This window comes from Malurus melanocephalus, unplaced genomic scaffold, assembly GCF_030028575.1.
Source record: "Malurus melanocephalus ecotype Western Australia unplaced genomic scaffold, MMel_1.1 scaffold_39, whole genome shotgun sequence".
Lineage (NCBI taxonomy): Eukaryota > Metazoa > Chordata > Aves > Passeriformes > Maluridae > Malurus > Malurus melanocephalus.
Window position 1 is genome coordinate 1,606,387 of NW_026623271.1, and position 24,849 is coordinate 1,631,235.

Sequence of the window (24,849 nt, forward strand, 5' to 3'; positions counted from 1 at the left end):
TTTGGCTCTTGTCAAGTAGCATTCCGGCAAGCCTTTCCCAGCCCTTGGCAGCGGGAAAGGGACCATTCCCAGCAGTCTGGAGTTCTGTTTCGGGAGCTGAGGTAATTCCTCAGCGCTGGCACAGGCTCGGCGGAGCGCTGAATTTACTGGAGTGAATGAAGCCTTACTATCCATAACGAGTGTTTCAGCTCCGTTGCTATGCACTTCTCAGAACAATCCTTCAGGTTATTCGAGCCTCAGGATTTCCCGAGGGTCTGTCCAGGGGGGTCTGTCCCGCAGGAAGCGCAGCGCCCTCAGCCAGCCCTGCCGAAGGGGCCCGGAGCGGCTGAAGGAGCCGCAGCGAGCAGTGATGTGCCCAGGGCAGCTCCGGGAGCAGCCGAGACGCAGCGCTTTGTGTTTACTGAGCCTGGCCATAATGGAATATCGGGAGGAAAATGTCTTTTCTGAACTGCGCTGCTATGGGGCAGTGAGGAGAGCAGACCATTAAAACCTAGCCCCAAGCCTGACAGAGCTCAAGGAGCGTTTGGACAACGCTCTCAGATACTCGGTGGGATTGCTGGGCTTGTCCCGAGCAGGGCCAGCAGCTGAATGATACTTGGGGGTYCCTTCCAACCCGGGATATTCCCCCAATCTCACCTCCCCCTAGGACGTTGCAATGGAGCTTCCGCTGCCCCACCGCACCGCCCGGCGGGGGCGGATGGAACTGCCCCCCCTGCGYGCCCCGCTCCGCCCCGCGCACGACGGCGTCAAGATGGCGGCGGCTGTAGCACGCTCAGCCGTCCGACGGCTTCTCCTGCCCTGGTCTGCTCCCCTGGTGCGAGCCCCCGGCGCGGCAGAGCGGGTGAGGCGGCGGGGAAGGGAGCAGAGGGAGGTGCGGGGAGCGCGGGTACCGCGGCGGCTCCGGGCGCTGATRCTCGGGCTGGCGCTGAGGGGACGCGGAGTGCTGGAGGCCGTGGGGCGCGGTGCACGCTGGGCSTTGTAGTCGCGGCAGTGGCGCGGTGCACAGCGGGAGGTGTAGTAAGTGATTAGTTTAGGCTGGTAAGGACCTTTCTGTGTGGCAGCTGGTCCGGGGCTCCTCAGTGTGAGGAGGATGTTAGTGAACTAGAGATGTTCAGCAGAGATAAACTTGGCTGGGACATGTGCCCTGTGAGGAGAGGCTGAGGGTCTGAACCTCGTCCAGGCTGGAGAAGACATGGCTTCAGTTAGACCTGTGAGAGGAGCTGTGAGGAGTACCTGTGCCAACACCTATTAGCAGGTTGTCAGGAAGGTAAAACCAGGCCTGTCACAGTGGGGATTGATAGCAGAATTAGACACAATGGGTGTAAGTTGAAACGAGAGGGAAAACATGGATATGTGCCAGTTAAGAAATGGAGCAGGCTGCCCACAGAGCTGTGCAGTTTCTCATCRTCTTGGGAGATTGTCAAAATTCRGATACAAAAGTCCTGAGCAAAATGRTCTGACCWAGTTTATCCTGCTTGGAGCAGGAAGTTGGACTAGAGACCTCCAGCAGTCCCTTCAAACTTGAATTGTGCTATGATTCTGAAAGAAGTGAGTTTTGAGAGATCTAACCTATTCCACAGGGAGAGTGAGTAAGAGCTGGATTTTGTATTTTTATGTTTAGGGCAGTTATATGGGGAGAGAAATCTTTGTTTTATGAAACATTTAAATCACAGTTTCTGAAATAGCTGTTTGTTTGAAGTATGCATTTGGGATACATATTTGCATTTCTTGATACTGAAAAACTGCAGTAAACTTTTCTTCTTTTCTACCCCGCTCTGATTTTATGTGTTTTAACTGCCACATGATTGTTTAAAATGGGCAATTTCAGCTGCTCTGATCAGTGGGTGATGGAATTGAAATCCTGGCACAGGGCCTTGGGCTATGTGTCACTTCACTTTATAAAGCAGGTACCCAGGAGAATTAGAGATGGTAAAGGTCCTGCAGGCTCTTGCTGGCAGAAGCGGGAAGCCAGTGTGGCTGGCTGATGTTAGCTGCTCTGTCAGACTGGAGGGTAGCAGATGCATCTCCTCACTTGCAGTTGCCTTCAGGGTTTGTTTCGGATTCAGGTTACTCCTTTCTTGATCTGAAGCAGTGGTGAATAGTGGTCCCGCATTCTTTTTTCTTATAAATGCATGCTTTAAGAAAGATCAACAAACTTAATGTTTAAGTTCAGCAATACGTTTTTTAGAAAAGCATCCTTGGATATGACTAAACAATCTAAGCATGAATGATTATTTTCCTTTCCAGTGTGTTCATGTTGGAACAGGGAGGCTCAGAGCTTCCAAAGCAGCAACAGAAGTAMTCTTAAATGTCCCTGAAACTAGGGTGAGTCCTTTGGAAAATGGCTTGCAAGTAGCTTCTGAAGACTCTGGACTCTCAACATGCACAGTAAGTGACTTACAAAAGGAAGATTTTTCTTTTATCTTTATGTGTTCTTTTCCTTTTGGAACTAAATTGTATTTGCATTTCAATATTTATTAATAACTGTTCTTAGAACTTAAGCTAGGACATAGAAGTCTTAAAGCTTTTGTAGGTTTGTAATTAGATTTTTTGTAAAGATCAAAATTTTTTTTCTTGAAAACCTGCTCTGTTTAAAGAAAGTGCCATAGCAAAGCTGTTAGCTGGTAAAATTACTGTTTTTTTTCTTCAATGAGGTTGGACTGTGGATTGATGCTGGAAGCAGGTACGAAAATGAGAAGAACAATGGAACTGCTCACTTCCTTGAGCATATGGCTTTCAAGGTGAGTGTGCATATTGATGTAGAAGTTTACAATGGATTTCTAAGTTATTTATATTAAAAGATCAACCACAAAAACTTTTTCAGAATTGTGTAAACAAATTTTCCAAATTGAAATGAGAAAAATAACGTGGATAACTAAGGCTTTGGTTTCCTTTAGAAAATTAAGCTAAAGTCCTAGTTCTGTGTAACTGTTACACAACTATAGATTACACAGATCTAGTTTCTAACTCACTTTTACCTTCTTATAATAGTCTTAGAACTAAGACACACAGTCACYCTTTTGCCAGCTTTTTGTTTTTATTTGGGAACACAGGAGGATTTATATCTGACTTTGAAGCTTGGAGTGATTAGTATGTCAGTTTTATTTCCAGAAGACATTTTCTTTCTCTTGATCATGACTTTTCCAGACAAGAAATAGTAATGATGAGTAGATTAATTGCAGGGTCAAATGTGATTTTCTTATTATTCTATTTCAGGGAACAAAAAAGAGATCTCAGTTAGACCTTGAACTAGAGATTGAGAACATGGGAGCTCATCTGAATGCGTACACATCCAGGGAACAAACTGTCTATTATGCAAAGGCTTTTTCAAAAGATTTACCAAGAGGTAATTGGTCTCATTCATTAGGAAAGCTTCAAAGAACTATATGCTTATCCAGTGAGGTGACACAGAATGATACTTTTGCAATGTTACAGTCCCTTCCTTGCTGGGTGAAAAGTCCTTTCTTAAACTTCACAAGAACTTGGAAAGGAGCTGGCAGGGAAGCTGATATTTGAAACATTTTTCTATTCAGAGTCCCAAAATAAGATACTTTTGTGACTTCTCCCTTCCTGCAAAGTAAGTGTTTTGACCACTTGCTAGTCTTATTAGCACATGGTCTTTGGGGTGGGCTTCACTTTTGGAACCAGATTTTTCTGGTAGTCTGAAAATGCTCTTTTCATTTCCATCTGTATTTGTAATTAGCTGTGGAAATTCTTGCTGACATAATTCAGAACAGTACCCTGGGAGAGGCAGAGATTGAGCGTGAGCGAGGAGTTATACTTCGAGAGATGCAAGAGGTTGAAACCAATTTGCAAGAAGTTGTCTTTGATTACCTTCATGCCACAGCCTATCAGAACACAGCCCTAGGACGGACTATTTTAGGACCCACTGAAAATATCAAGTATGTCCAACATTATGTCTGACTTTAATGGTGTGGAAACTTTTATATATTAAAAAAGACTCATCTGAAAATGTAAGGAACAGTGTCAGATTTCATTTTTACACTTGAAGGTGGCTGAAATGGCACTGAATATAACTACAAGAAGCAGTGCTGTATTGCCTTAGTTCCCCTGTATGCAGGCATCAAAGGGTATGTGAACTTCAGATGTCCTCTGCATGACTTTGGGTTTTTTTGTCATATTTTTCTCCTGTTTCTTGAAAGTTCATCCAACACAAAATTGGAAATACCTCTTTTTCCTGTGGATCACAAGTTAGGCATTATTGTAAAAACACGGTATTTGCATTGCTTTTTCCATTTAGACCAGTACAGATCAGGGGACTGCTAAATGTGCTGCTTTCAAAGGAAAGAACGTTAGAGCATCCTGTCTCCACCTGACTGAGTTGGAATTCTTACTCCTCAGGAAGCTAGAAGAGCTTTGAAAAGCAAAATGTATCCAGTTCCTATTTTCTTTTTAGGAAGTCACCCTTATTTTAACTTTCTGCCTCTGCTCTGTGCATTGGCAGAACTTTTAATTATTTTGATATTGTATTGTTCGATATATTTCTCTGTTTCTACTCTAGTAAACTTTACTGACACAATAGTGCTGTCTCCTTTCCTGTTTCTAGATCCATAAATCGTAATGACTTGGTGGAGTACATAACAACACATTACAAAGGACCAAGAATGGTCTTGGCTGCTGCTGGAGGTTAGTATGGGATATTCACCCTGCCTTGAAACCATGGCCTGAGTCCATGGGAACAACATGATGAATTACCATTGTTTAGTAGGCCCTGTTTATTGTTCACCCTGTGTGTTTTGTGCTTTCATACCCTTGGAGCTTTTGTTCCCTTTTGCTCTCAGTAATGTTCCAGAAACCTTAAATCAGGAACAAGAAGTGAATTAGAGGCCAGAGTCATTCTTCTATGTGGGCAGGAAAAAAGGSTCCTAGAAGGTGTTCAGTGTGAACAGGGCAATAGTAAGGAATGCAGAGAGGAAGAAGTAACATTGAGGGTTGAAACTGAGCCAAGAGTTTAATTTGATGTAGTTTTAATGGAAGGCTGTTAAAGAGAACCAGGGAGGGGGAATCATTATAATCATGCTCTGTATTAAGGGAAAGTGTGAAGAATTGGGAAGGGGGGTATTAAAGCAGGGGCACAATAAATTACTGCTTGGTTGAGTCTTTAAACTGTGCAGCAATTTAAATTAACTGTTTACAGAGTAACATCACAAAGCATGTGAAATACCTTTGTTCAGGGGTCTCTCATGATGAACTACTTGACCTGGCAAAGTGCCATTTTGGTAACTTGCCATCTGCTCCAGAAGGAGGACTGCCACCCCTGCCACCTTGTAGCTTCACAGGTAGTGAGGTAAGCTGCTGGCTTTTTGAGCTGGCCCTTGCATCCCCTGACATGTGCTCTCTGCTGAGGAGAGGGCTGCTCTGCCACAGACTCAGCACATGGAAAGATTTCTTGCCCCCAGTGAGGGCAATGGAGTAGCTGCTTTCCAAAGCAGTACTTCCCATCCTTTCTTGGACCAGCCTCGCTGCCACCACTTTTTATACTTCATCACTTCCTGGAGGAATACCTTCCTTATGCCTGCTCCTACTKTCCATTTATCCTCTTGACTATGGTGTTGGAGCATTTCCACTTGTTGAGTATCACTCATGTAAACGATATGGCAGAAAACTGAGGCAWCCATGTTCTATTCCCATCTCCATTCATAGAGATTTTGCATAGTCATCAGATTTCCTTGCTGCTCATAGTCATAAAATGACTTGTATTGCCCTCTCTGTRTGTTGGCAAAGTGATCTGAAATTGCCCCAGGGATGACCAGTTAAGGCTGATGTTCAATTAACTTCATATACTTTAATTGTAGTGCATGCTTTGTAATCCAGCTGTAATGGAAAAGTCTGTTTCCTGTTATTTAACTTTCCCTATACCTGAGCATGTACAGGCTGTACCAGAACTGCTCTCCTGTGTTCCACAGATTCGGATAAGGGATGACAAGATGCCCCTGGCACACCTGGCAATAGCTGTTGAAGCAGCTGGCTGGTCAGACCCAGATACAATCCCACTCATGGTAGCCAATACTCTGATAGGGAACTGGGATCGTTCCTTTGGAGGAGGAGTGGTGAGTGAACCTGCAAGCACTGTCCTGCTCTTAGTGAGGTTGGTGGGACCTCTCTGACTTGGGTACTGCCAGGACACAAAAGGGGATCCASCTGTGAGTCTAAAAATTTTGTTACTCAGTATCTAGGAGAATCTTAGGAAGTGGTTCTAAGCCACCAAAATAAAGGTGTCTTGAGGTTTGCCAGCCTTCATGGAAAGTAGGATGTTTTATACCTGCATGTCATCAGAACCTGTGGGTATCAGTAACTGTCTGTCCCTTTCCTGAACCTAACTATCTTCATGATTTTGGCTCAAACTTGGGCTGTTATTTTGAAATGTTATTATTGATATTACGTTATAAATGATACTACATGGAAGGAAAGAAACTGTTGAAATGAAGAGTTCATAACTAACCTTGTAGCTACTATTTTATGTTCTGTTATCATTGAAATGAGAATGGGAAATCATGGAGGTTACTAGAAAGCTTTCAAAAAAACTTCATAAAATAGTATCTTTTTCTTTTGCCTCAGCAGAATTTGTCCAGTAAACTTGCTCAGATTGCCTGCCATGGTAACYTGTGTCACAGTTTCCAGTCCTTCAACACCTGCTACACTGACACAGGGCTGTGGGGACTCTACATGGTCTGTGAGCCATCCACCATTCAGGACATGGTGCACTTTGTTCAGAGAGAATGGTAAGATAAGAACTGTTTCTCTGGAAATGGGGATACAATTTAAGAAGTATTTAAGAAAATATTTTTCTCTGCTTTCTCTGCTTCTCAGGGTTTGCCTGGGAAAAACAAATGCATCAAATTCTAAACTTTGGCACCCAATGCCAAGTCCCAGCACCYAGTTTTTGGCATCCTTACTTGGAGTGAATAGCTTAAGATGTATGTTTTATTCCTTGTATAGAGAACCACAGCAGGGATTTTTTTTTGTGACTGGCAAATTATGGGAGTTATGAAACTGTCAAACCTTTTAGGATACTACTCACTCAGTTTACAGTGCCTGTGARCTGCAAGTGCCACCACTGAAAGAATAAATATTTGTGGATGAGAATAATGAATGTGCAATTACCAGACAATATTGGTAGTTACTCAGTYTGCAGTTGCTGTCCCATAGTTGTAYCAGGTGCTGGTGTTAGAGAGATCTAGTGAGTACAGAGGGAAATGAAAGATGAGCTGTTACRTATGGAATTTTGAAACCTATGATTCTAGACAATATTCATTCATCTAAGGCTTAAATCTGTATTGAGGGATGTCCATAGGTGCAACTGTAAAGCTTGAACTTCACATGCAATTAAAAACAGATGTATGTTACTTAAGAGCACTCATGTAAAGTGGGTGAAGTTGAAACAAGTCTTGAAAATGAGAAGYTTTCCTGAACCACCTAAGTCACTTCTCATGTACCATTATTCCGTGAGATGTCTGTTAAGTCATGGAGAAAAAGGTTATTACTTTGACTGTTTGTGGCAGCTTAGCACCAGGGAAGATACAAACAATCTCTGGGAGAAGAATTTAGTGTTAAGATATTTAATGCATTCCCCTGTCCTCAAAGTGTTCTGTAGGCAGTGTGGCAAATCATTATCTCACCAAGAGAGGAGCCAGGAAGTAATGAATTGCCTTCTGGCTAATTACCTCTAATCTGCTTGGCTCCTGCTTTTTTAGCAACATCCATTCTCAAGATAACAAGTACAGACTACACTTGTCTCAAAATATTCATTTAATTAAATGAAATACAGCTCTTCTAAGAGGAAAAGCTTGCTCTTGGGTATATTGGTACACTTCCAACACCCCTACTCTTAGGCTGCTGCTTTGTATCCATGGCTTATTTTCCAAGCTGTCTTGCCAGCTTTGTCTATAGAAAAGTACCTTGTAGGTGCAGTAGTGCCCGTGCACCTCTTTATCACAAGCAATCTCAWGTGCCAAACTACCATTATTTAATGTCTTTGAATCTAAATATTTTTCAGGATAAGACTTTGCACAAGTGTTACAGAAAATGAAGTAGCTCGAGCRAAAAATCTTCTAAAGACAAATATGCTGCTACAACTTGATGGTGAGACTTAYGAGAACTTTTTATTCTTTGTGCAACTGTGAGCTGATAACTGAAGCATTTTTTCCCTATTTTAGGGTCCACACCAATCTGTGAAGACATTGGAAGACAAATGCTGTGTTAYAAGCGCCGAATCCCAATTCCAGAACTTGAGGCAAGAATTGAAGTAAGTGGCACTGATGTTGAAACTTTTAAAAGGCCATTGAGAAAATTACTTGCTACAGAAAGTAACAAAGTAGAAGTTGTGTTTCTTGTTCAGCCAAGAAACAATTCCAGCTGAGAAAACTGTCAGATGTTTTGTTGCCTGCTCCCCTGGATTATACAAAATTAACATCAGAAATGATGTATGATATATGTAACATCAGAATGTATGAATGATGTATGTATGTAACATCAGAAATGATATATGCCTCTTTTACCCCTTTTAGGCTATTGATGCCCAGACCATTAGAGAAGTCTGCACAAAATACATCTATGATAAGCATCCTGCAGTTGCTGCCGTGGGTATGTGGTATAAATTTCCCCATCCTCCCATAACCCTTCCAGACCACTTGCTACGAGTTGAACATGTGTCATGGCCAACTTTCTTTAACTTCCAGGTCCAATTGAACAACTTCCAGAGTATAGCAAAATCTGCAGTGGCATGTACTGGCTTCGTGAGTAGTGAACTGCAAGAACTTTGAGCATATTTTASTTTTAAAAGAACAGAAAAACAACCAAAACCACCCAGCAAACCAACTATACCCCTATTTAAAAGTTTGGAGTTGCTTTTGAGAAGATTAAAGCTCAAGAACCWGCCCCTCGTGTGTCTGTATAATGAAGAAAGAATGGAAACATGTACAATATTTGCATTTTTATTATAAAACAAAGATTGTCAGTAAGAGTCATTTCTTGACTTTAGTAGCATTCATTACTTGTTCTTGAGCAGCTTTCTTTGCCTTGACCATTTCAACGAGTTCCTGAAAGTAGGGGGGGCAAAAAAGAAACTTAACTAAACATGAGACTTCGGAACAGTGCTATTGTTTTAAATACTACATCTRTTCACTGTGAAACACTAGTTCTCAACATAATGAGAAACATATGTAGTTGAATACTGTAATTTCTCTTCAAAACAAATCCATTGATGGAAGGTCAATGCTCATCTACCTCCCCTCTATCAGGCACTTTACCTACAGGAGCCTAGGGATAGGACTTCACCATCTGCAAAAGCTTGCTCTCAAATTATAAGACAAATTTCATGAGACAGACTTTCCTTCCCAGCTTCCAGAGCCACTACTTTCATTGAAGAAYATTTAGTCCTTACTGCTCTTTTTTATTTTGGTAACTCAACTCCAAAAGTTTTCCTTAAGGYTCTAATCAGTTTGCTTGTGTCAGATACTGTCTCTTGTAGGCAACGTAACAGGAAAAGCAAAGGATTCTCTCAGGACCTGGCCTAGTGACAATCCTAGGAGAAGGTGAGGGACCTTACCTTATATCGCTTCATGCAATCTTTTTTTGACCGGCCTGGAACAGCTGCTGCTATTTTTTCCCATCTTTCAGGAGTATTTACTGGATAAGTCTTCAATGCTTGTTCTAAAAGTTTCTGTTCTTCTGTAGTCCAAGGGGATGAATCTAAAGGTGATCCTGTTTTTAAATGCAAAAATGACAGCAAGAAAAAATATTTAAGAAAAGAGTCTATATATAAACCCTATTATAGTTGATATAAAATCCATGCAGTTTGGGGGTGTATTGTGTGKACCAGAAACCCTCAAATCTTGCAGCAGAGCCTGGATCACTTACTTGCTATGTAAGTTTGTAAGCAAACCTTGAGTAAGTAAGTTCTGGGTTAATTTCTTCCTAAGAAACACAGGGGAGACATGCACAATAAGGGCTCCCTTTTCACCTTTACCTTCAAACCGTTCAGAGGGGGCAGCACTGTCCATCTGAGGCACCACACCGTGTTCTTTTTTAAATTTGTCAAATGCTTTCTTGTTTATGTCATCTTTTTGATGAGGGTCTATGAGCAACAGACATTAAAGAGAATAATTACTGCAAGAATAATAAAGCCAGATGTAATAACAATAATAAAAACATGTATTAGATTTGCTTACATTAATCACAAAATCAAAAAACCTGCTTCCCTTTAAAACAATGAAAAAAAAGAATCCAATAAACTTCTTGCAGAGTGTCAGACTCTCCAACCCTTATCCTGCTTTATAGTACTCAGAGGAATACTTGTTCCATATCACCTTAAACCTGCATCTGCAACTTCAGCAAAATCTGGAGGGATTATTCTCTCAAGTAAGGGCTGTGGCACAAAACTCACATATTGCCCAGGGCATGACCATGTCAGAGGGGTAGGAACATTGGGAAAATCCAAGTGCTCCTTGTGCCACCATGTGTTCGTAATGCAGAAACTTCTTGAACACTTCATTTTTTTTTTTCCTTTGGTAGTAAAATGTCTAATTTCCTTGAAACCTTATTCCAGAGCTCTCTTGGCTTCATTTTGTGTTTTCATTTTTGAAGAGGAGATAAGCCACGTTAATTTAGGTGTCTTACTCCAGTGTTGAGTTCCATTAATTCTTTTGAAGTATCTAGAGCTTCATCAGTTCCATTTATTTTAGATGCTTTCCTTTGTAGGGAGCATTCTGAGAGGCCCATTTGTCTCTCTCTGAGCCCTGGCATTTCATGTGTCCTACACATCAGAACACCAAGCTATAATAAGAGAGTTCCTGAGAGTTGCTYGTGAGGTGGTGACTTACAAAAGAGCCATTAGGATGAAAACACTGAATCACATAAATTCCCTCTAAATTGTCCATCTGCACTACATTTCTTTTGGAGATATACAGAGGATTTTCTCAAGAAACACAGCTCCATTCACAGAAAAGGCATCTCTACAGAAGCATGCAGACCATCTTCTTACAAAAATAAGGTAATATAGATACCAAGCTTTTGGAGACTCTTTGCCTTATTGATGACATCTTTTGCTGTTCGTTTTATTCCAGTAGTAGAGTGCAAGTTCATGTAATTGGCAATAACTTCCCACCTAAAGGAAGAACAGAAAGGGTAAACCAGTGTATTACATAATACCTTATCTTCGTACAAGCTCTGGTCAAGCTCCTGTACACATTTTTATCAACTCCTGAATAATTTCAAACATATTTCAATATGTATAAAATTTCAGAGCAGCTATTCTGGAAAGCTTTCAGTCACTAACTGTAGAATTCGGTCAACGTGGGGGAAGTTCTTGGCTACCAATAAGAAAAAAAGGATGGGGTAAGATAGGCAAGTGCAAACCTTTAAACCTCAAAATTATGCTTAGCTGCTGCTTTCCAGAATTCCCTAAACCGCAGATATTAAACACTGCAGGCTATTGCAGGGCTGAGAAATTAGTAACCCTGTGTCCACTGCCCCCCRGAGGAATGCTTAAGCATCAGGTAAACGGGCTTAAACAGAAGAAAGCTGGAACAGCCCTAGCCCCAAGATTATTCCTAGTGCATTCTTAGAAAACAGAAGGCAATATGTGCCCCTGATCAGACAGCAGGATTTTGTGCCTTGAGCATTGACTGCTGAGCTGCAGAAACAGGCACTGATACCATCTCCATGGAGTATGGCGCTTTTTTTTTAAGTAAGTTTAGAAGGAAACTTGAAATCTGTGACTCCTAACTGGATGAAGGCCTTTCATTCCTGGGAAAGAGCACGATTTAAGGCATGCTCCTGTTTTTCATGCTTATCAGGAAGCTGACTGTCACTCCTGCTTTCTGCAAACCCCAGCCTTTCCATTTTCCCTTAGCTCTCCCTTGAAGAAAGCTGCTGCACTTAATTCCTATCTAGTTATTTTCCTCTTACCATGTAGAGGAGAAACCAGACTCACATTAATTGTGGAGCTCCTGGAAGTAGCTTACACACATGTATTCCTACCCAGCTTCACCCCAGTCACAGGTGTGATTTTCTCTGTGTTAAGGACTGGTGCCTACCCTGGAGTAAGCCCTGTGCAAACAGGTACCTCAGCACCATCTCGACARTGGACCAAGGCCCTGATTTGGGCAGAAAGAAGATACAGGGCTAGAGCTAACTCCAGTGACACACTGAGCATGGCRCCAAGGAAAAACAAACCACTGGCTGCTTGAGAGTCAAGGAAAARGAGGATGTTTAGGAAGTCCTTATACTGACAAAGTACTTGGGATGATCTGAAAATACATTTTATTATGCTTGTTACATAATTAAAAAATTGTTAGTAGGGCTTTTAGTACCAAACCTGAGAAGTACCTTGAGTTAGTCCCTGCTGGAAAGAGGTTCACAGCTTTAATTAACAACTGTAAATCATCTTCTGGCCAATTCTTGCTTCCTCCTCCACCACCAGTGGTTGACTTTTCTGAACTCTTTGCTGCTTGGCGCATACGAGCTTCTGCCTCTTCTTTCTCTCGCCTTATTTGTTCATTTATTTCTTCTATCTGAAGATTGTAAATAAGCATTATTTATGTACTTAGAGAATTACTGTTTAATTTTATAGTGACACAACCCCCACTCTCTGGAATTGCTTAGAACCCTGGATTTTGCTTGATTTCTGTTCTGTGTAATATATATAAGGAAACAGAGGAGCTTATCTATTCCAGTATTATTTCCCTTTATTCCATCTATATATTTGGCCATCCCATATTAGGAGTGTTAATAGCAGAAATTCATCACAAGTTCACTAGGAAATTAAATGAACACCCCCACAATTAAAACAAAACTTTTCAACCCAGTGTGAATATTTAGGCTAACACTTGACCTAGMGGGATAGATCCACAAAAGAATTAAGAGCCTCATGTAACCAGTGAGGGCATCCTCACTGCTTATATATGTTGAATATACCCATTCTCAAATCTTCCAGCCTAACTGCTATTTAAGCCTGATTGTGTCAGTACAACCATAGTAACAGAGAACTTTTAAGTTAGAATTAACAGCAGATTTTAGTTACTAAGTGTGTACTCAGGGTTAGATGGCCATRTATAGCTTTTCAGCAAGCTACAAGCTATTTTGGTTAACCCACTGCACATCTYTGTGACCTGTAATCACATCATGAGACTGTGGTGTGACATACCTTTAACCATCTACTTCTGAGTGAGCCCAGTCCAGTCTTGGCACTAGTAAAAGCTGTGCACTTACGCCTGTTGGCAGGATGCCCAAAATAGAAGAAACCTATTTCATAAAATCTTCCTGCCAAAAGGAAAGTTACCCAATAGATAATTTTAAGTGCAATGGTTTTTAACAGAAAGGGAACTGCTCTGCATTTGGAACACCTTCCTGGAGAATGGAATATTGAATTCAGTCCCTGTAGAGAAAGAGGCATTTCAGTCTTAAATTGTCTGATGAGTAAACCTGACCCTAGTAGGGCAGCAGATCATATTCCCCACCATGGAAGAAAGTTCACAGCTGTGAATCCAYAGTGGATGAGAAAGCACCTTAAGTTCAACTTTATTAGTTCAAATGGCTTTTTCCTCAATGGGAAACATAGGCAGATCCTTGCTGAATTTTGTGAATTTTGATTCCACGTGTCTTGCATTTCCCATTCCTTGGTATCCAACCTAYCAGCCCTTTYAGTACCTACAGCSTGCAGCACTTAAGTCCTTTTGTGGWTCTATCCCCAAGTCACAGATATTAGACTAGGATTTATTTTGCATAACAGAAWAGGTTTAAGACTGCCCTCCTTCCCTCAATGTATCTGCTACACATTGCTGGGCAAAATGAAATTCCTCTACTGTTTCTGTATACTGTACAAGAGGTAGGTTTTGTGTTCTTTACAAATAAAAGTGCATATTCTTTTCTTGCCTGGCCCTGTTAATTTGACCAGCCATGAACTGCACATGTAAAATGAGGCAGAGATCACACTGCCCGAGGACTCTGAAAATCAAGTCTTCATGTTTAACAAGCAAGATTCCAGCAGCTATGTTATACCTTACTTCAGTCAGGTTGATTTCACAAATTATTCTGTTATTTTGATTYGACACTCAGCATAATTACCTGTTTTACTACAGCCGCCTTTCCTCCTTCCCTTGTTGTGGATGTAAGTGCTTCATTCAAGCATTGCAGACTAAAAATAAATTATTAAGTTACAACRGAGAGCTAGTAGAAAGATGGGTATCAAAATGAGCAGAAAGCAGCAGCAGGAAGGCTTACCTTGCTAGCTCAAGACGATCACAAAGCTTTTCCACCTCCTCCATCATTTTAACACAATCTGCCTCATTATCAGAAAAGTAATTCCAGTTCTGGAAGCAGAAATACACGTTCTACAAAGTTCTTGAACTTTATTGTCCAATTCCTTCAGACAAAGGCTTAACACACAGCATTCTTCAGCCACTGCTGTGTTTGGACCTATTTGGTCAGCTTTACTCGTAACTCAAAACCATGTAAGTATGTGTTTTAGTATTTTGTTTTTTAGCAAACCCACTTTCCATACCCATCTCCAGCCCYAAGAACAAGCAAACATGTGATATATTCTGTTCTAAGCAAATAGTAATTTCTGATATAACCAGTATTTCATTGTAATAATAATTAAGTACCTTGCATGTTGTTCTGAGTTTTTGCCTTTCTTTCTTGATGGCTTTCTTCTGTATTTCTTTTTCCTTTTTTGCTACTAATGCTTGCTGCCTAACTTCTTCTTCCTCCTTTTCTTTTGCTAACCGTGCTGCTTCTAATTCTGCTTGTCTTTGCTGCAATCAAAAGGAAAAAAAAATCYAAGTAAAAAAATCCTCAAAGTCAGTTACAGGGTCATTCAATCATCCAACATCAAAATGTGTTGTTTCTCGTTTGGGTGGAGTTTTGTTTGTACATTTGGGGCTTTTAAAATGCATCAATACTTTAATGTTTGGTTTTCCAAGAATTCTRAGGGAGGTGATGAAATATATACCATTTGGCATTAAGTCAAGTACTCAGTGTGAGGATCCCTACAATATAAATCCTGACTTCCTCTACAACAAAGCTATAGAATTGTATGCAATTTACTATGCCTGCCTCAGGTATATAAGCTTGGAAAAATGCAGTGGCCCAATATTTCTCCTGCATTATTATTGATGTAACTATCTGCAGGGGTCCAACAATGTCTTTTAAGTTACTTCTTTGCACCTTACAGTTCTCCTTCATTCCTGTACTTTCAGAGCCATCTTTTCCAAACTGTTCATACTAATCAGATATGTTGTGTTACCTCAAAGTGTTTCATACCAACCAACCATTCACAGAGCACACATAAAAGACAAGCAGCCATATCCATTTTATGCACTTAATGCTTGCCTTGAAACCAGAGGAAGTGTATGCAACAAAAGAACTCAGTTTTTGAAGATGCTTTGTTTCAGATCTGTGTTGCTTGTTTCCATCTCATTCTCAGAAGGCTCTCAGCCTTGCATTGCCTGCTACACGGGCAAAGAGAACACATCTCTGAACCCCAGCATAATTCTATCAGTAATCTGACTCATCTAGAACCTGAAGCAGTGCATCAGGTGTGAATGAAGCAAAGTTTTTCAACCCAAATAAAGTACTTACTTTTTCTTTTGCCTCCTGTTCTTTTCGTTTTGCTTCTACCTTTGCTTTCTTCTCTGCTTCCTTCTTTGCCTTTTCTTCCTCCTTAAATTTCTTTATCCTAGGATCACAACTGTATGCATTGTCTGGCAGAAGAAAGGAAGCATCATATATAGAAGAAATCCAGGAGATTTTCACAGTTAGTTAGCTAATCTCTCTTTAAAGAACAGCATTTTGTGTGCTCACCAACAAGAGTCCTAATTCTGTTCATTTCTTCTTTTTTYCTCAGTGCTCTGGCAGCTCTGTTCTGCTTTTCAATCCACCTCCTTTCATCTCGACTAAAAGGGAAAGCATAGTTCAGTGCTAATGCTTTACAGTGTCACTGTTAGAAATTCATCAACAAGCTTCTTAAATAGTTTCCCCCACACAGATGTTCTTCTGTGAATACTTCAAAAATAGACTTCAAAAAATGAAGTTGTAGGCCCTGAGCTCATATAAAAAATGCTAAGTGTTTACAAAGTTACATAAACCTGACAAACCAAGCTGCTTATCTGTCATTGCAGGGAGTGAGATCATGGGCTTTATTTCCAAAATGCAATCCACTTSCTTACCTAACATTAAACCCAAGCAAAAGAACAGGCATATGATTCARTTAAAGGACAGGAGTATAAGCAATGCCAATTATCTCATTTTGCAGAATAYAGTCATGTCAAATAAACCCATCCGCATAGAAACAACATACGCTGGGTAAAGTCATGCCAGATTCACTCCAGTAAAATACAGCTCAGGTTATGTATTGTCCGACTAAATAATCTGAAAATATTTGGCAGTGCTGTCAGGAAAGAGGCAAATTTTCAGTGGGGGTCTACAGCCTCATCCAAACAACCACACAAGAAACAACAGAGGGGTCAGGGAGGTTGGAACTGTGTGATCTTTCAAGTTCCTTCCAACCTAAACCACTCCTTCTATACCTCAGAATAAAGAAAACAATTCCCATAACTGAGAAGGAAACTAATAGATTGAATCTTTAAAACACGAGCAACATCACCTTTGGCAAGAAGGGGTAGCAAGAATCATGACATCTGTAGCAAGAATCATGAACAGCAGCTGTAATGTAGTTCTCTCTCCTAAGTACAGCAGACTAGGTACCATTTGTCTAAACATCTTTGAAAAAGGACACTAATAACAGGAATGAGCAGAAAAAAAGAGAGCTATGCAAATAATTCAAGATCCTTCCAATGAGAAGCCTAGAGATTCATCTGTGTGATTTACCACAAGTAMAAGTGATACAGAATTGATTACAGTGCCTTCACAGAATCTTCAYASGAGAGAGAACACTGGGTCTGGTGARACTCAAGYAATTCAGCAGCAGGAARAGAMWYAAGAGAAGAGAAACAAATGCCTAKCTACAGCCTAAATWTGGCAGCTTCTGGCACAAAGAAAGCCAACCACTGAATCTAAATACAAAATTGATTTCTAGCCAAACTTGGAAGAAGARATTCATGCAATGCAAGTTATGGTCTTACAAGGATTACTAAGTGAAAGGTTGTGTCCTGTGAAATGTRTGTTATAYTAAATGATTCAGTGCTCCAGCTTGAACATTTTGTAACTGTAGGAAGGGTAGAAATAGAATGTATTTTCCAGTGGCAATGTGGTCKGAGTAATTCAGCAACTATCACTACATCAGCAAATACACAATTTTTATTACCATCAAGCCATCAGAACTCATCTCTCCAAAGGAGTATCATTTTCTCAGTACAAGCTAAAGAGTAACAGACAAACGATACCTTCTTGCTCATCCACTCTGTCCTGGCTCCAGGTTTAACMYGTGCTTGGGACTGGCACAAACTGCAAGTCTGAACTTAAATGAACACACATTTCAAAGCACCTCAGATATACCTCTGTGAGGCAAGCAGGAACTATTTCAATTACACAAAGAAATGCMTGGTAAGTCCAGTTTCCTAAGCKGGGAGASTGRAATTCAGACTTGGCTCAACTACCTTTCTTCCTACGACTTACAGTCTAAGGGAAAGTTGGAAAATCTTGCTGWATCAATCTCTCAGTCTCCTGTCAAATTTATTTTTACTTACATACCATTCTGCTTTTTCTTTTTCCTCTTCATCTAAATAGGAAAACTCTCTCCAGGAATCAAAATTATACCTAAAGTAAATTTAAGGGAAGAAAAAGTGAATGAAAAACCAGCAAACTGGTTAAAAATCAGTTACCTATTTTACTGTCATGTGCTTGTAGGCAACTATACTGCTGTTTACAATTTATAACACATAATTAACAATTATACTGCACCTACAGTGATTCCACTGTGTTAAGTGAAAATGCAGGATACGATTTGCACCTCTCTGTACTATGGGACAGTCTACTTCAGGATGGCATTAGTTCTGCCAACTCTAAATATCTACAGCTGTCTAAGCTCCCATCATAGGCAGTGGAAATGCAGTGCAGTCTGTAGAGTTCAAAGAGAAATTAATCATTATGTGAGTACCCATATTTAGCAGGTAAGGCAAGCCATAAAATTACTGACTTTTCTGCACTAGACACACCTCCCTTTACTAGGGGAGCTTAAAACACCTAAGGTATCTCCACTAAAAACACAACTTAGGTGAGATAAACCCAACTTCCAGTCTGTGGGTCAGCTCAATTCTCAGCCACTGTGGTCAGAARATCCCACTGCAACTGTGAATTTACAAGCAGAAATATTAGCCAGAAAAAGGCCACCTCAGTTTGTGGAAGGCACAAACAGCTGTGGGGTAATTTTTTGACATTACTAGGCTGGGACAACCCACAGCCAACATCCCACACAGCAGAGGGTCTGCAAGCCCTTTATATTGCATGTCTTGATTACTGTGAATAGAAATGGAGGCACCATTTAACTTACCAAAAGGAATAGAATGCATCTACCTCCTCAAATGAGGAGTTCATGTCACCAAGTTTAGGCACATTTTTCTTATTTGACCACCTGAAAATACATGGATATAGTCAAGAAATAATAATCTTCATAAAATGGCATTTAATAAGAAAAGAATCAAAATACAGAATCAAAATCAGAGACTCCCTCCCGACACAGAGGGACACTAGGAAATAGGAAGAGAACAGGAGAGTTCCTTCTAAGTTATCTTCCAGGCTGGGCATTTTTGGGGGAATTTTCCCAGATAAGGAACCTCTTCCTGCCTGGTGTTTCCAAGACCTGATGGAGCACAAGCTACCTTTGCAGATACTCAATTATCCATGCATGCTATTCTGGTAGAAGAGCTTATAGAAAGTGGACAAAAAGTGTTCTGTGAATAAATAACTCAGCTCTGTGGTAGGGTACAGGAAGTTTCCCACACATTCTAATGGAGTACAAGGAAATAATGCATACTCTGCCTCCACTGCATTTTTTCTAGGGAAGTTTTTCATAAGCTCTGGAATTTGTTGTTCCTTGCCATAGCATCCATTTCCATGCAGAGAAGGGAAAATTTCATCTGGCAACCACAGATCCAGGTGTGAATCTGTGGAATACTGGATAAAAGATTCAATAAGACTACTTTAAATAATAATTGTTCAGAATGTTGTGAAGTGTCTCATGCAGTTAAGCACTTTTGCACAGGGAGGAGTTCTATTGTGACAACCTTAATACCAAGTTAATTGTCAAGCATGAATCAAATGTAGAAAAAGTCATGCACTGTAAGAGAGAACCACCAAATATTGACAGTTAAGATGATCTTCTCTTTTAACAGCTAAATTAGGAACATAACTATTGTCTTCTGTTAATGTCTCACTCTCAGAAGAAAATCATAAAAAAAAAGGAATTTTTAGTCAGCACCATTCAAACATTTGATATTGTTTCATCTTAGAATTACCTACAATGAGTTGTACAAAAAGGGTGTAGGTAACAGGATGCTGAAGACTTTCTTTAAATCGCATAAACTCAATGCCATCAATATGACAGTTCAGATTATTTTAAAAGGAAATAAAAAATAATTGCTCTACTTTAGCTGTATTATATTTCTAGCAAATGAATACATGTCTTGTTACAAACACCATAGCTAAAGAGTTTGCAAATGCTGATTCTCTAGCAACAGCAGAGGCATTACCTCTAGCTTACCTGGCATTTCTTTCAAAAACTGGTGAGAAAACTTCRAAGAAGTTTTCTTTTGCTTCACTTTTGGAAGGTACACCATTATCAAAAGTAGGATCTATGCTGTTAAATGCTCGTCGTTTCACAGGATCAGATAATATTTCATAAGCTGAAAGAGTTACCAGACATAAGGTTGTAAATGTTTAAAGATGCTTTCAGAKGTGTGTTTGATCTATCGTTCTGCAAAGCTTGATATTTAATTATTTTAGTGACACCAAATAGCATTGCTGTCTATTCCTGTTAAACTAAGGAGGAAAACATTTATGAAAAAGAACACATTTAACCATTAAGATGTAACAAAACAGTTAATATTTAATTTTGTAGCAGTAAATTTGGTTCAGACACTGGGATTTTGGGCATGACATCTTCAGGCTTTCATCCTGCACCAGATCCCTGCAGATAAATAACCAAAATGGTCTCCTAAGGCACAGAGTAAATGTGAGTTAATATGTTGTCAGAACTGACAAGAAAAGGAGCCATTCATTAGTTTTTGCAGGTCATGATGAAGCTGTACCAAGTCATGGATAGAATATAAAACTCCACACAGACAGTCCAAAACATGTAAACACTTCTGGTTTTCCTGTTCTTACAGCTGTGAAGTTGGGAAGCATCACATTACTAATCATATATTCTGGAAATCACACATACTGTAGCTTCAAGAAACTCTTACTTTTTTCTCAAGGAGGTGTCAAGTTACTTTGTCGGTTTTACAATGACCACTATTTTTCAATAAGAATGAGAAGTCAAAGGGATCAGATTTGTGCTGTGATCWTTCACGGACTTCTGTGCCTGCACTCCTCCTAGAGGACACTGCACCATGAAGGCTGGATCTAGGAGGTGATAACCTTAGAGCTCTGCAGTTCTGTAAGCTGATCTCACTGCACATGCCAGTGGAGAGAGGAAGGAATGACAATGGCCACCAATGAGCTGCTGCCCTTCGCCTCTGGAAAAGGACTTCGCCTCTGGAAAAGGACTTCCCTCCACCAATACTCTAAATGACCCCAATTATCCTCTGCCTCAGTAACCTTCATACCATTTTCCTGATGCAGGAATTCTGTGCGCATCCATTGATTCCTCTTCCGTTTAAGAGATGTCCCTTCCACCTACAGGTCTCCAGTTCAATTCCCACACACTCAGTTCTCCCTCAGCTCTGTATCTCCCTCTGATTCCTTTGCCAGACCAAGTTCTGAATCCAACCTATGTACTCCCACTYTTCCAAGTTTCTTCTCCCTGTTTCATTACCGTTTGCTCCTACTCCAGGTCCCCCTTTCTACAATTGCACTTCAGTATTTCCTTCTGCCAAAGTACGTCCGGGAAGCATTCTTTGCYACTTCATGCTTTCCTTTCTGTTTACCCCCAAAATTGGACTGTAAACAGTTAAGGGAAGATTYTATGTTATTTTGCTCCAAGCGTGTAGAATAGAGCATATTCCTGAATTAATGTGCAGGTTGTTAGCACCATAGGTATCTGACAGATTCTGACAGAACTCCTGCAGAAAAACTATTTCCTTTGGCAACTTTCCTCCTTCTGACAACTCCAAAGGAGGCTGAAAACAACATTAGTTTGTCTAATGTATCTCACTCTAACTGGTATTTGTAAGAAGACATTCAAAGAAGTTTAGAAACACAAATTCCAAGATTTCCTCCTGCTTTAGCCTCATAGAGTGAAAATAATTTGTGTAAAAAAAAGAAAAATGCCAAGCTCTAAAGCATTTCTGGAGATGTAAGAGAATGTCTAAGAAAAGAGATCAATTGCTTACCTTTAGTTATGCAAGTAAAATAGTCATTATCACCTTCCCCTATCTGTTCCCCTGCAGCTTTTCGCTTGTCTGGATGATGTTTCAAAACCATGGATTTATCTAACAAAAAARCACATTAAAATTAGAAATGCTTCATCAGAAACAGTTTCAAGCTACCAAGTAATACAGAAATTCCAACTGACATTTCTCTAATTTGAAACTTAAAAAAATCAAACAGTCATATCTGGAAGAAAACGGGAGTTAATGAATTTTATTTGATTTAACACTATAGTCAAAATAATTTCATCTTTGCTGGGACATAACCACAACTCAGAAACACTATTCTCTACTCCACGTCAACATCTGAAGAAGTCTCTGAGACTTATKCTACTGTTGTGCCTAGCAAAGTGCTTCAGTATCTGTAAGTGTACAGTTAGCTTCATAACTGAAAAAATAAAAATAATTAATGTAATTTTAGCTGTTATTTTTAATGAAAAACAAAATAGTTCAGATGAAATAAAAATTGTRTTCTGTCCCTTTACTGAAGTTCTGAACACAATCCAAAGTGAAATTTAGCAAGAAAACAACAGCCTGTGAATGCTGCTGCACTTCCCCACAGCTAATGTTGAGCAGAAACACAAGACTTTGGGTTAAGTTTTGCCTCTACTCAAGCCTTGAATCCTAAGGCACAACTGGCACATAAAGAGTATCTACTGAAGGTGCTACGAAGGTCATCTTGGTGTTTAAAAGGTAAAACCAGATTTTAGACTGACTTCTTTGCCAAAAGATCTTGCTGTATTGCCACACAAGAAACACTGTGCCTTCTTGGTTCTCTAAAATACCAGAGAGAAGATACAATGCAAACAGTTACAGGAACCTGTCTGAGAAACAAATCAGAATCCTTCTTTAGAAACAGGAAAGCACAGTATATACTGGTGGGAAAGACTCACATCTCTACAGCACCATTGAGGAACAATTGAGTGCTGTCAGGGTCTAGAGAGGCTCTGGATCTTGTTCAGAAGATCAGTGACACCACTAATCCYCACCAGAACAGGTGCTGCTCTATTCCACACATGATCCACAGTGGTGSTGTTWACTAGCACCAGCACTAATATCCACCCATTTTCATTTGGAAATATCTGGGGACAGTRATTTTTCTTGCACCAGCACAGTTGTTCACAAGATCCATTCACAAAGCCATCAGCTTATTCCAGAGAGGCTACTGAACAATCTTCAGAGTCTTTTAAAATCTTCCTCCACTAAATATTTGCATGCTTTTTGCAAAGTCAAACACACTGCTTTCCAGAAATAGAGTTCTGACGCCCAACATGCTCCTTCACATGCAAGTTCCACCCCGCCAAGCACCTGCATGCACTCCCAAATCGTGGTGATTTACAACCCAGGCCCATGACATCATTAAGCAATACACTGGAATTTCCAAGTTCTGCTGTTTACTCACCCAAAATGTCAAGGAAGCTTAACCTMACAAATTAGCCTAATTTTTAATAGCTTGGTAACATCCCAGAGATCCTGCCACAGGAACTCTGCAGTTTTCAAATGGCAAAATCACCAAAGAAAAGCAAAGCTGAGSTGCTCAGTGGCCTCAGTAACTTTTGGTTACTTGAATACCTGAAAAAACAGAAGCTACTGCTCCATTCCCAAGGTACACCCAGTCTCATCTGACTTTTAAGAGCAGCCTTTCCTTAAACATTCAGCAGCAGTAATGTGGCAGCTCAACACTGTCAGGGGGCTGCAAGGGAACATCTGGGAACAGGGCAGGGAAACCACTGTTCCTCTGCTTTTCACTGAGACTGACTGCAGACTCAAAAATATAAAAATGTATAGTTACAGTCTCAAGGTTGTTGACAAAAAACACAGACCAGGAAGCGGAGATGTGAATTTTTTTAATTTCCTAGATTTAGGCCTCTGGATTTCAGAGCTGTGAATTTAAAAGGCTGGTAAGCAACACAAATCAAACCTTTAGGCCTGTGAAACAGTAAAAGCTTGCTCACAACATGCAGGTATTGTCATGTGAAAACCAGTTGCGTACATCTGAAAAAATTATGCTTATGAAAGAAAGGTACTCACGAGCTGCTTTGATTTGTTTCTGAGTAGCCCTGTATCGTATATTTCCCAGTCCAAGAACGGCATAATGGTCTTGATTCTGAGAGAAAAGAATGACAAACCCTAATAAGCACTAACACAATAAATACAGCCTAAAACACCACAACCCATGCAGAAAACCAGTTTTCCTTTCCATCTCTTAAAGGCAAGAAGAATTCTTCCCTCTCAATAAACATTAGGAAAAGACTATAGAACAACTGTCATAAAACTATAATTATTGAATAATTGAATATCAATAACAGGCAGTAAAATAAAAAGCAGCAGCTCAAAACTAAGATCTTATCCTGATGTGTTTGTCTTCGTAGACCAGATTAAGTGGTAGRGGAATCTAAGAAGGGGATCTTTAGTAGCTGCGAATGGCAGATAACTTTGATGGGCAAAAATAGCTAACAATAATCCATACTGACTGAATACCTTCCAGTCCTTTGGGTCAAGGGTTTTTAACATAGGATATTCTTCAAGCTGCAGTTCTTCATCCCCCGATTCTTCAGAAAGTTCCTTCTCATCTTCTAGCTCCTGGAAAGAGGCAGAAACATTTATGTTTCTCCTCTTAATAAAAGCTTCAAACCATCTTCCCACAGGTTCCACTTGACAGAGTACTGATGCTATAAGCAAAAACATAAAAGCAACTTCACCGTCTGCGATGATTTTTTTTTTTTTTTTTAAATTAAACCACATCAATGCCCACAAAAGTACAGCATCACATAAGGTTACAGATGGCCAAATCTTCTCTTTGGCTCCATGAACACCGGAGTGCAAGAACCAGCACATGTGCCCATCAGGCGGGACCTCCCAGCGCTTCGCTGTGCTCTCACATCTTGAAAGGTGCTTTCAAATTAAAGGAACGCACGTGTCGAACAATATTAAACACAGTTCTATTGGCAACGGGGGACACAACCGCGGCCGCGATATTTAATTTGGATCGATATTCCCTGCGTTCCCGCTCCCCGTTCCCAGGCCACTCCCTCCGGCAGCGARCACAGACTTGTTGCTCGCACACAGACTGAACCGATGCCGGGGAAGGCACAGCACGCGAGACGGAGACAATTAAAGTCAAATATACAGGAAAGTTCTTCGAAACCGGCCGATTTCCCAACTCAGCGCGCGGGCGGGCGCTCGAGGGCGGCCTTTCCCCGGCGCAGGCCCCGCGGTACCTACCGGCCGAGAGCGGCCTGCTGACAGCCGAGCGCTGCCCGTCGGGCGCGGGGCCGCGCAGCAGCGCCATGGCCGCGGCCTGGGCCTGCCGCGGGACCGGCGCGTGGGGCGCGCACAGCGC

General features: G+C 40.7%; 2 protein-coding genes across 4 annotated transcripts; one reads left to right on the forward strand and one right to left on the reverse strand.

The window, feature by feature from the left end:
* Positions 1 to 713: 713 nt before the first annotated feature.
* Positions 714 to 10,267, forward strand: PMPCB (peptidase, mitochondrial processing subunit beta). 2 transcript variants are annotated; one of them, XM_057364492.1, is made up of 13 exons: positions 714 to 841; positions 2,248 to 2,388; positions 2,655 to 2,741; positions 3,217 to 3,346; positions 3,704 to 3,902; positions 4,568 to 4,647; positions 5,196 to 5,308; positions 5,928 to 6,071; positions 6,580 to 6,743; positions 8,018 to 8,103; positions 8,178 to 8,266; positions 8,529 to 8,604; positions 8,700 to 10,267. In XM_057364492.1, exons 1-13 carry the CDS (start codon positions 752 to 754, stop codon positions 8,762 to 8,764), a joined length of 1,464 nt encoding a protein of 487 aa, XP_057220475.1. In that variant the 5' UTR covers positions 714 to 751; the 3' UTR covers positions 8,765 to 10,267. The 2 variants fall into 2 exon arrangements, with proteins under 2 accessions (XP_057220475.1, XP_057220476.1); XM_057364493.1 differs by having other exon boundaries at positions 6,583 to 6,743.
* Positions 8,939 to 24,843, reverse strand: DNAJC2 (DnaJ heat shock protein family (Hsp40) member C2). Of its 2 annotated transcripts, none has more exons than XM_057364490.1 (17): positions 24,732 to 24,843; positions 23,988 to 24,178; positions 23,538 to 23,613; positions 21,471 to 21,569; positions 19,679 to 19,820; positions 18,470 to 18,550; positions 17,671 to 17,736; positions 15,823 to 15,914; positions 15,601 to 15,722; positions 14,625 to 14,774; positions 14,242 to 14,330; positions 14,086 to 14,155; positions 12,349 to 12,533; positions 11,025 to 11,125; positions 9,989 to 10,096; positions 9,569 to 9,723; positions 8,939 to 9,059 (listed from the first exon to the last, which is right to left on the reverse strand). In XM_057364490.1, exons 1-17 carry the CDS (start codon positions 24,796 to 24,798, stop codon positions 8,985 to 8,987), a joined length of 1,869 nt encoding a protein of 622 aa, XP_057220473.1. In that variant the 5' UTR covers positions 24,799 to 24,843; the 3' UTR covers positions 8,939 to 8,984. The 2 variants fall into 2 exon arrangements, with proteins under 2 accessions (XP_057220473.1, XP_057220474.1); XM_057364491.1 differs by having other exon boundaries at positions 23,988 to 24,089; positions 24,732 to 24,790.
* Between the last annotated feature and the right edge of the window lie 6 nt (positions 24,844 to 24,849).